A 12,152-nucleotide genomic window follows, 5' to 3' on the forward strand; every position below is an offset into this window, starting at 1 on the left:
TCTGCTGCACGAAGAAAAAGAGGAAAAGACAGGCTTCTGCTTTCAGAAACTTCCAAACCATTTATAGAGCCTCTGCTACCATCTTTGCTGCTACCAGCCACTTCACAGCTCTCTGGTAACTCAAGAGACATAATATTAGCAGGCACAGTTATCAGAAGTCCCAACATCACCTTGTTTGTCCTGCCTCTACCAGCAAGGAGTGAGAAAGGAAAAGGAAAGAAAAAACAAGTATCTTTCAACTGCAGGAAAAAAAAAAAAAAAAATATTTGGGCTAGGGGAAGAAAGGCAGTAAGAGAGGGAGAAAATACTGACTCTGATCATTAAAACTGTGCCTTTGCAATTTTATTTCATCAGCAATAGGTGTAGGCCATTTATCACCGAAGAGAAGCTCTGTTATTGAAAGCTGGGTATTGTAATAATAAAAATAAATGAGGTCTCACTATGGCCTCAGAAAGACCCCCCAGGCACTTCAAGAATGACACAAAAATGAAGTGGTACTTCCCCAGAGGAGCGTGATGAAGCTTCAAATACAAATACATTTAAATCAGCAAAGAATATATGGATTTCTCTGCACAGGCTTTGTGGGAACTGCATTTGATTATGTGGCAGTCATAATTAATATTCATTTTGATGATACAGGAATAATGATAGAATAATAACTTTCATCAACATCTGCAGCTGGTCAAACTGGCAAATAGTTGTGTAGGTTTATTCCTCAGGCAGAGCTCACTTTTTGCACACTTTTCCACACACAATATCTGTTGTCACTCATCACTTGTCTACTTTTTTCTTCAGCCACCCCCAAACTTACTTCAGACTGTAGATGGGGAGTTCCTGGGGAGTGGAGACTTCCAAATTTGAAGACAGCAAGAGGTTTAGCTCCACAAAGCTGCCAAGCTGCATCGCTACCAGCCCTTTCTGATGCCAGTCAGTCAATACTACAGTATTGCTAGCCTGTAGAATGAACAGCAAAAATGGGGACTAGAGCCCTGCTGGGATCTCTGTGCATTCAGATAATACTAGTATGTGATGAACCATACTAGAAAAGGAGGAACCAGCCCTGGGGAAATACATGCCAGCTGCGGTAGTGGTGGCTGGTGCGATATACCTATTATTGCTGTGCCCCACTCCAAGTGTAAAGGGTAAAGTTTCTGCTGATTTAGGAGCTACAGGATCAAATGCAAGCCCAGTAAGCCTCTAATGGCAAACAAACTGCACTGTCCCACTGATCCTCAGGTTTCACCTGTGTAAGTGTACAAAGAGCGTTTTAGTTTCACATGCATATGTGTACAAGGAGCATTTTTAATCCAAATTACTAAGAAAGTGTTGCTTATCTTTATGAAAATAACAAACGACAAGGTCTCCTGTGACCATAGGCTCTAGAGAAGCTAAGACCACAGAGCTGTGAGGTACATGTCTTTTATCTCTTTCCGGTGTAAAATTCATTCAGGAACTCTCTCATGCAAGGGTCTCACGTTACTCAGCCCTCCCACCAGAACCCAAATTCCTTCCCATTAGAACATAAAGGAATATTCCTGTCTCCTTCTCATAAGTCCTATCAATTTGAGATTCGTAAAAAACAGCAGAAACAAATTCGATAAAACAGACAAGGGCTGTGCATTCCCTGCCCTTCCTCTCAAAGACATTGAAAAGCCCTCTCTGTCCTCTACTCAACATTTCACAAATCTTGCCAAAAGTTAGTATTTCTGACAACACTACATTGTTGTAAAATTTCACTGAAATTAGCTGGTGGGATGAAAAATTGCTGGAAGATGACAGCTATATGAATGGGCAAACAGACTGACAGATAAACTGTCAACATGAGCCTCTTTTCCTTAGGGAACCAGTTTAATAATAAGGATCAATATGACATAAGGATAAACCCATATCAGCATGGGTTTATGAAAGGCAGGTCCTGCTTGACAAACCTGATCTCCTTCTACAACAGGGCAACCCACTTATTGGATGAGGGGAAAGCCTGTGGATGTTGTCTACCTTGACTTTAGCAAGGCCTTTGACACTGTTACCCAGAGCATTCTCCTGGCAAAACTGGCTTCTTGCAGCTTGGATGGGCACACGCTGTGCTGGGTAAAAAACTGTCTGGATGACCGTGCCCAGAGAGTTGTGGCGAACAGATTTAAATCCAGTTGGTGGTCAATCATGACTGGCATCTTCCAGGGCTTGGTTTTGGGGCCACTTCTGTTTAACATCTTTATTGATGATGTAGACGAGGCGATCAAGTGCACCCTCAGTCAGTCTGCAGGTGACACCAAGTTGGGTGGGAGTGTTGATCTGCTCAAGGGTAGGGAGGCTCTGCAGAGAGACCTGGAAGGGCAACGGAGCTGGTGCGGGGTCTGGAGCACAGGTCATACGGGGAGCGGCTGAGGGAACTGGGGGGGGTTCAGACTGGAGGAGGATGAGAGGAGACCTCATTGCCCTCTACAGCTACCTGAAAGGAGGGTGCAGAGAGCTGGGGATGAGTCTCTTTAGCCAAGTAATAAGCGATAGGACAAGAGGGAATGGCCTCAAATTGCACCAGGGAAGGTTTAGACTGGATATTAGGAAGCATTTCTTTACAGAACGGGTTGTTAGGCCTTGGAATGGGCTGCCCAGGGAGGTGGTGGAGTCCCCATCCCTGGAGGGGTTTAAGAGTAGAGCTGACATAGCGCTCAGGGATATGGTGTAGTTGGGAACTGTCAATGTTAGTTTACTGGCTGGACTGCATGATATTCAAGGTCTTTTCCAACCTAGACGATTCTGGGGTTTGATATTCATATCACTGAATCTAGACTTTAGTTATGTATCACTTTCCCTACCAAGAAAATTAGGAAGATAGAAGAAATACCTTAACGTTCTCTTCTGTTATGTACTTCTCGGCTTTGTCCACAGCATTCTGGCGGATCCGGTGAAGAAATGCCTACAGAGATAAAAAAATATTATGTTCAAATGGCTTGACACAGCCTGATTTTACTCTTTTATATACTCTAGGTTCCCATCAATACAGCGTGGCTGATTACCTTTAAGACAAAGAATGTAAACATTTACCAAATCACCACCACAGTTCTTGGACTCAGGGCTACATTCAGGGCAACACAAAAGACATTTCCTATAGTGTTGTTGGGCTTTGCCTGGCAATAAATGTCTTTCCTCTGTTGAAACTTTTAGACTTAATTATCTCTTACTACCAATAAACTACAGCAAGGGTCTGTTTGTTTTTTCTTTGAAGGTTTTCCCTCTAAGATGCAGCTGGTTTGACTTCTGGAGGCAGCATGCCTGACACATATCAAGATGTATAAGGACTGCAAAGAATGACAAAAGGACATTCATGCTGCTGGAGCTGAAGCATGTCAGAGCTATGAGCTAGGGTTATGGACAAGTTCAACAGTCTCAATATGGGGAAGGGAAATGGAAATTGCCAGACAATGCCTAGGCCACATTATCTTGTTCACTGTATTTACTTTGGTTAAAAATGGACAACACAATGCTGGAAATTTTCATCGAGGCCTGGTTTCCCCTTCCCTCAGCTCAGCACAACTCTGGCTTTAACAGGCAAATCAGTAAAAAGCTCCAGGCCAAATACAAATGGACAGTGATCCCAGTATCAGCCTGCAAAGCCTAAGTCTGCCTACTGGAAGTTGGGACTTACTTGCATTTGCACTGAACATACCCACATATCTGATACAGTGGGAAGGGTTTAGCAAAGCACACTGCATGGCATTTCTACCTCAAATCTCCACTGTTTTAGCAACTATTGGCTAAAGGGCTAAGTGAGAGCAAGAAATTTTACCTCCCACAGGCATCAGCAGAGATGCAAATACCTGCAGGTGAGACTGAAGGGAAGCCAGTGAGGACAGAAGCTGCTGTGATAAACTACATGACCCATGCACAGAAGGGTAGAGGGCTTTCCTCTCTGTTCTTGTTAGTGGTTTCTGACTTGCCTCCCACACAAAGGCATGAGCCCTGGGGAGTGCTGTGAACAAGGAAGAAAGGAATTTTTCTTACCTACCTGAGACAGAGAGGGGAAGCAGGTCATTTCTTTGTATTTATGGTACAAAGCAGCTTTGTTACAGCTTGAAAATAAAAGGCTTTTAAAATCTGAACTATTCCTGAGCAATGCCCATGTCAGCTGATGAACACTCAGCTTTTTTCCTTTTGCCTGTTGGGATTGGCAGCAGTTTACAACCTGATAAGAAGCAATGTCACTGAACCAAACTTAGAGAGGCCTTTGCCTCTGGTATTTTGGTTGGAAGACAGAGAGCATGTCCCTCTGTCTGACTTCCAGCACTAAAAAGGGCATATCTCTGTTTCTGTTTAGCCATGGCTCTCGGTCATTTGCCAGCCATTCATACTTCACAAGACAGGCACCAATAAAAAAAGACATTAATTAATGAGGTGCACAGACCCTACTTTTTTTTTTTTTTTTTCGGCCCTGAATTCCCAACCTGCTGTTGAACAAATTTAAAGGACTATAACCACGTTGCTCCTCTTGTATTGCTAAACAGGAAGGAGATCCTGGCTAGATTCCAGCTAGATAAGGAGAGCTTAGAGCAGGTTGTGTGAACTAAGAAGCCTGAAGAACAGATTCCTGCGTTAAGGGGACAGGACATGTGCCAGAAGTGGAAGAGGCATTTTATAAGAACCAGCCAGTCTACCTTGCCAATAATTTGGTCAGGAACTGCTGCAGTGTTAATGTACTGCCCAGCACCTTGGCAACAGTCAGGAAACTGTCTGAGATGAAGTGTTCAGCATGATGACTAATGGCAAGAGGACTGACAGGAATAGCTGTTGCCCTCCCACTTCAGTGTTGGGTGTGATATCTGAGCATTAACAATCAGGCATCTGATTTATATGAGGTAGTGCATCATATTAAAGTCACTCATTCTCAAAAGATAAGCTGGGCAGACTTTTCCTTGCTTTAATCACATCTCTGTTTAGAGACAACAAATCCAATTCGAATGATTAAATAATCTACTCAGTTAGCAGCTCCACTGGTGACTAATAGTTACCTGCATTTTAATCCCAGCATGGTGTGTCTAATAATAGAAAGCTGGTAAACAGAAGTGCAAATCACATTAGCTGTTACAGACTAGTCAATAAAAAAGCAAGAGTCTGTGTTAATCTAAAAAACAGCTTTTCTGTGATGCTTGTCTGAAAAGATCATTTAATGTGAGCGTGAGAAAGGGAGAAAAGGAAAGAGAAAAATCAAGCAAAAATGATAAAGGCATAGAAGCAGGAAGAGAGTAGAAAGGATAAAAGACATAAGAGGGAATGAGGCAGTCAACTTTGTAGATAGTTCATCAAATCTCCTACAGCCTCTGATTTGCCTTGATGTGCATGAACAGCAGCCTCTCAAGTAATAATAAAACAAGACAGTTACAAGAGATATTGGTCCTAGAAATTTAGTTGTCTACTTTCCAAAATGCAATCTCCCAAAAAACATCAAAATTTAATGGACGCAGAACTACTTGTTCCACAGTTTTCAACACTTTCTCAAGTGCAAACAGAATCTTTTGCAACAAAGCATGAACACAAGCTATTAAACAGCAGCTCATAGAGCTAATGTTGCATGCCCTGTTCACATGACAACACCACTTTCCTTCCAAACCGCTTCTAGCCTGGAAAAAGCAGCCCTTTTCCCAGAGATGTTGTTCAGACATTTGGGTCAGTGTTTTCCAAACCTCTCAAGTGATTTTCTGTGCTACTGGTTTTACTAGGCTCTAAGTACATCTGTATCAACACCATCCCTCTATTCACCTGGTGACACGGACTCTAAGACCCATTACACAAGTAGAATGCAACTCTCCTTCGGAAACATAGCTACAGGGAGTGGTAGGATTTTTATTAGACCTATTGATTTATCTGGAAAATCAGACGAGGTATTTGGGCCAGGACATGAAAAAGGTGATGAAAAAAAAAGAGAGAGGGGGGTGATGGTGAATATCGGAAAACTTGCCATGCCCATATCTTGTTTATATCGCAAAATACATTGTTATTAAAGAGGAAGTAGTTGAAGAGCTAAAGGCTTTTCTGGTCACCTAAAAATGTTTCTGAGGCAAATGCTCTCCCTGGCTGCTTCAACCTCTTCACATTCTACACAACTTGTACATGAATTCAAGGGGTCTAGTCCTTGCTGTTTTCCATGAGGAACTTTCAGGGACCCTTTAGTATAACCCTCTTCATCCACAAGATTTCTGATCTCTGCAAAAATGAACTCACTATCCTCCAGAGATCTGCAAAAGCATAGGGGTCAGGTTTCTTGGGAGCTCTTGAAAAACATTCCTAGGATTTAGGGACTCTGAAAATAATTTCCTTGGACACAGCAGGATTATCACAATCACCTCTCCACTACAAACAAAGCAGAACTCTCTGTTGTGGTGTGCTCTTGGTTTCCTACACTTATAGACTACCAGGGATTCAGGGAAGTACAGCAGCTTATGATACACACTAAACTGAAACAACAATCACACATCAGATCAGTAAGACACTGTTGAAGACCCAGGAAGATGATCAAGCCACAAAAGTAGACTTTGCTTCCTTCTATCTGCTTGTTATATGCTGGTCAGGACTTATAAGAGGTTAAAAATTTCACAAAAAACCAGAGATGGCAGAAACATTCCATCTTTGCTTCTTATCCCCACAGATGCTGTGTGTGCTCTCTTGCATTCTGTAGTGTTCTGCTGTGCTCACACTGGGCCAGGTCTCCAAGCAACCCAAGCGGTATGGTGGACTACTGCTTGCACAACAGAAGAGGCGAGAAGGACTGGTAGAGGCCATGGGTCCAGAACAAAACCAGGTCACGGCACAATGTAGGGAAAAAATGGGAAATCACACCGATAAATTTTCATTCTCCTGATAAAGGCCTTTGAAGGTCTCCTCTTCCGTGCGTATGTGCTAATCATTAGGAAAACAGCCCACAGAGGATTTGTTTTTGTTTAAAATTCTACTATATTATCCATATAATATTTATGTGTGCACTGTGACTTGTTGCCCTAGAGGTCTGTTGCTTCCAAACTCAGCAGGCCATGTCTGATGCTCCTCATGTCATGCATAAACACGGTTTATATTTTGTCTTAGAGTACAAATGCCTTGCAGGTTTCAAGCAAATATATGACAAATTAGAATGAGTGGAGTGAAATGCTTCCTTTTTGCACCATGCTGGGTAGGTTCCTTCCAATAAATACTAATACAAACATGTTACAAATCTAGAATGCAATTTAGGTATAAAAAGTTTATTTCAGTAAATTAGTACTTTTTAAAGGCCACTTTTTCATGAAGGTGTTTTGTTCTTCAGTTGCCTATCCTTAACAGTCCACTGTTGCAATGAAACCTTGCTGCTTTGAGTGTCTTTACTGCACCTCTGAACCACAAAAGCACAAAGCATACCTTAAGAATCTGTTAACTGTGAGTTGTTCTTACATGAAACAGACTGAAGCAACTGGGATTTCTCTCAAATGCTTCTCAAATGGCCCTTATTGAATCTTAACTTGCAGTCTTAATTTCATTAGGGAAAATTAGTGTTTATCACCTTCTATGTAGCATAAGTAATACATGGCAAAGACTGAGTTTGTTCGCGCCCCTTCTCAAAATTCATGTCTATGGCAGGTACTTCCTCAAATGTTCAGAAATAGCAAGAGATTTCTGATTAAACAGCAAAGCAGGCAGACTGTGCATAAGCCCAAGGGAAATGAAAGGGAGAACAGAAACAGACAAACAGTGATGAGGCAACTGGCTACCATATCCAGAAGGAGCAGTATCTGAAAGCACAATCCTATGAAACCCGTTTTCTGAAGAGGTGACTGAAATGTCATATTACTCTTAAGAGACAAGTGAGACAATTTTGCTAAACTTGTGACCAGGGCTGATTCAGAACAATGGAGGGTTCTAGATTAGCCTAGTATTTTCAGTGTTAAAATTAATAAATTGCTTTACAATTGTGCAATCAATTGTTTAAAGCTTCTTGCAAGCGCAGACATTTTGATTCCAAGAAAACATGCTCACAGTGAAAAATTAAGAGATGACATGGACAATGAATTTCATCATTTGACCATCACAAGCACAGGAGCTACCCATTAATCTGTCTCTGACAATACAGAGTAAAACTTGTCATAAAGACTTGAACAAGAACTTACAAGTATATAATTTCAATTTCTTCTTTTTTTCACCACTAGAACAAGTGTTGCCACTAAATGTGGCTGTTAGATAAGCCTTTGCATCTATTGCAGTACAAGTGAGACACTAAAAAACTCCATTCTCTTTAGCAAAGAGGTTTGAAAGTCCTGTGGGAACATTGTTCTACTAAAATAGTCTGATGATTTAAAATGAATGTTTGCTGAAGTTTGTGTTTTAAGAGCAGGTGCATCCTTGCTCATGTTACTCAATTGTTAGCTTTGAACCCCGTCATTCTGATCATGTTCTTTTGCTTTCTATCAGATACGCAGTTTATAAGCTAAAGCGCTACACAAATGACAGGAAACATAAATATCCTGCATCTTACATCTGAACTGCAGTTCTCACCTGCACTGAAGTCTTAAAGACAATGCAATAAATAATCTTAAAATAACATAACAATGACTGAATTGGGCTATTTACACAAAATAACTCCCATCACAACTCCCCCCCCTTCATAACAAGTGTGCCTTTCTACAGAAAACCAAGTCTTTCAGCATTTCAGCACTTCCCTTTAAGTATGTTCTAAATACCTAAATGCAGATCTCTCACTGAATGGCAGCACAGCTTTGGGTCACCACCAATTAGGAATCAAGTCACTTCAACTGGAGGTGACCCTACTTCAGTTCTATTGTTCCTAGAGTGAAGATGAAGACATTCTTGTGTAAATTCAGACAATTGGTTTTCAAACATCTCTTATCTTCCTGGAAAAAGCCAACATACACATGTAGAACACTGGGCCAGATTCAGGTTTTTCAGCTGTGAAATTTCAGTTAGAATATTGGAAATCAGAAGCAACTTCTTTGACATCAGTAGCATTACACATGTAAAATGGAGCAAGACTGAAGCAACTCTACTACTTTTAAAGAGTATATTACTGTACTTCTTACACTGTAAAATGGCAACCTTGTGTTCACTCATTGCTCAATTACTGGCTGCTATATTAAGATTTTATATAAAAATACTTTTTAAATTATTAGTGTCTGGTAAAGGAAGAAAGAACGTTAGCATCAGTCAAGGGCATTATACTGAAATTCCTGCATAGAGTATGTCACCTATGAAGAATATTTTTCTCTAGATTCCTCTTAAAACAATAAAGAGCCACAGCTGTGACAGTGAGCAGCTCTGCAAAAAGTAGCTCAAATCTACAGCCGAATTAATTCATCAGCAAACAGCTGAACCGGGACTTGCCTGATAGGCAGAGGTGTTTAGTAAGAGGAAATAGCATCAGAAATATCTTTTATTGCCCTAATTTCAAGCTTCCTGTGTATCAAATTGGCTTGAAAGCCTCAAAGCTTATTGGTACATATTTATTTTTTGATCTATCCCCTGAAGAACTACTAAATTATTAGCTAACCAAGATCATATATATAAAAAAAAAAAAGAGTAGTCATGTACCTTACAGAATATCAAACACATTCTCTGCAAACAGTTCAGGCTGAGCTGTAAGCTTGCATCATTGCCTACTGTTAAGCAGAAGGTTAAATAAGACTCTACTGTACAGTTTTTAAAATGACACTTCTTTTCCAAAAATTACAGCCCTTAACTACTTCTACCGATTACTTGTGCTCTATGATACTCATTTCACTATTTCTGAAAGCAAATACAAAGATCTCTGTCTTCAGAATGATTACCCCCGTATCTCTGGGGACAGTGTCCTTCTTGCTCATATGCCCCAACTCCACTCCCCACACCTACACTTCCTTGTTTTAATTAGATTTTTTTCATTCTAGCATTGTTATTTAGATTAACAATCATTTCACACGTGGAAAAGCATGGATGTTACAGCATGAATCATCTCTTCCCACAGAAGACTGCATGACCATTTGCAAAAACAGTAGACTCCATCTCAGGTGAAACTTCTAAGACCAGAAAACAAATGCAGCTTTCAGCTGTAAAATCCAGGGGAATTATCACAGGGAAGAGATCTTTTTATCTGAAGCATGCTTTCAAGAGGTATTTTTTAAATAATTGGATAGATATATAAGCAATTAATAAACATTAACTAAACACTGATCATGGCAATTTGAAACCTCTTCCTCACTTCTTTGTCTGACATACAGTGAAACCTGATAAATACCAAATGAAATATGGTGAAGCATTCATAAACTCAGCTGTTTAAAATTATGTAAGTGTATGTATGCATAAAATGCTTGAATAAATAAACTGGATTATTTCTTTATATACTGCATAAGAGAAATAGCCACTGCTTATGTAAGCTATATGCCTGAGATAGTTTCAAAAATCAAAACTAATTCGTCCTTAACCAATCCTGCATTTTAAGGCTCATGCAGTTATGACCACACTTCGCTGATTTATCTTACATCTGTCTTGCCATTGAGTGTTATACTGTCTATAACATCAAAGTTAATGAGAAACAGTTGCAAAACACTGGCATTGCAGAGCACTGGGATTTCCAATGGTGCTTGAGGGAGTCAGACATTCCAATTGCTTTTTACTTACTTAGACTCTCTTGACATGGGTCCACCACAAAATGGTTTCTGGCAACAAATCACTGTGGCTAGGATTCACCTCCTCTAATTGCACCCACCTAAAAGTTGAAGCCTACCCTAAGTTAGTGATACAGGTTCCCTTTGCAAAAAAAAAGCAATGGGTAGGCAACTTCAGAGGGTGAGTCACTGCACTCTAGGAGTGATGTTTAAGAAGAAAGGCTGAATTACCCTCTAGAAATGCCTTTCTCTTTCCATTAAGAGAAAGCCTGGGTGACTAGATTAGACCACCCTCCTTGCCTGCACCAGTTTCACCGCATCTGCAAATGCAAAGTTCCAGGGCAATGAGTGTTACTGAATCGTTTCTAAATGTGAACCAGTGACTGTGTCTCAGCATGGATGCTACAAACATGGGGGCACTGCAAGTTGACACATGCAAAATTAATGTGCACAGACATTCTCAACACAGCAGTATTCTGGGACTCATCACAAGTGAATTGATCTAGCAGCACTTCCCAGAAAAAGTAATTTACTAAGAAAGCTCCAAAAAGATCCCAGACTATATTTGTATTTCCAGTGTACTGATGTTTACACCGGAATTCTGCAACAACAAAAAAAGGTCAGACCAAATTCATTCATGCATTGACTGATGAAGGAAGGTGAAAGCAAAGGGAAGTGAGAGTGAAATACGTTGCAGTGTTTCTCACTGCAAAGAGAGATCCCTTTCTTAAGGAGGGTTTGTTTTCATTTGAATTACAAAAAACTTTTTGTGAAGTGAAAGAGAGGCTGGTGCTGCAGAGAGGTCCATTGTCTCTTCTCTACCATTGCCCTGACCTCTGTTATCCCCTCCTCCCCCCAGTCACTCTTTGCATCCTCAGGCAGGTCAGAAGATTTTAATTCATTTCAGGGTGCAAACAAAAGCTACATTTTTTTCACCTTTGAAATCCTTCAGGACTCATTTCTACTAATTTCTTTGTATCTCCTGTACCTTGTCTCTCTTGACTCCTCTCCAACACCACCCCTAAATTGCTCTGAATCATTTTTGTAGGGGTAAAAAAAAAAACCCCACAACCTCTTCTTTGCAGACACACAGCTTAAACATGGCCTTCTGTGAGTATTGAGCCTGTATGACTCCAGCTCATTTTTAACATCAACAGAAAATGTATTTGTTTGGCTTTCCAAAGGAGCTTAAAGTTATGCACCTAATTCTCTCAAGCCTTTGGAATATTTTTTCCTTTTACTGGCCTCTTCGTGTCTTTCTCCCTGTCCTACAATCATGAGATTATTTTGATCATCTTACTAGACCATGGAACTCTTCAAAATGCTTTCAGGATGCAGGGTGTTTGAACAGTGTGTTTTACTTCATTCCTCTTTTATGTAGAGGAATAAATCCTGACAAGTCTGTGTCTGCTCAGCTTTTTATGCTACTTTAACAAAAGTCTGCTTCAGGAGTAAGGGCCCAGTAAACAACATATAAATACTTCAGGATTTGACCCATATTACTTACATTCACTATGTCCATAACTGAGAGAAGCC

The 12,152-nt window shown here is 40.5% G+C and overlaps 1 protein-coding gene across 4 annotated transcripts in view; it reads right to left on the minus strand.

Annotated features, from left to right (window-relative positions):
• Positions 1-12,152, minus strand: part of PREX1 (phosphatidylinositol-3,4,5-trisphosphate dependent Rac exchange factor 1) — a 173,002-nt gene that overhangs the window by 102,449 nt on the left and 58,401 nt on the right. For all 4 annotated transcript variants that reach the window (XM_074920070.1, XM_074920071.1, XM_074920069.1 and 1 more), the window contains exon 2: positions 2,846-2,917. In XM_074920070.1, the coding sequence (XP_074776171.1) occupies positions 2,846-2,917 (72 nt within the window). The remainder of the gene's footprint in view (positions 1-2,845; positions 2,918-12,152) is intronic.

The sequence above is a fragment of the Athene noctua genome, chromosome 16 (assembly GCF_965140245.1).
Source record: "Athene noctua chromosome 16, bAthNoc1.hap1.1, whole genome shotgun sequence".
Lineage (NCBI taxonomy): Eukaryota > Metazoa > Chordata > Aves > Strigiformes > Strigidae > Athene > Athene noctua.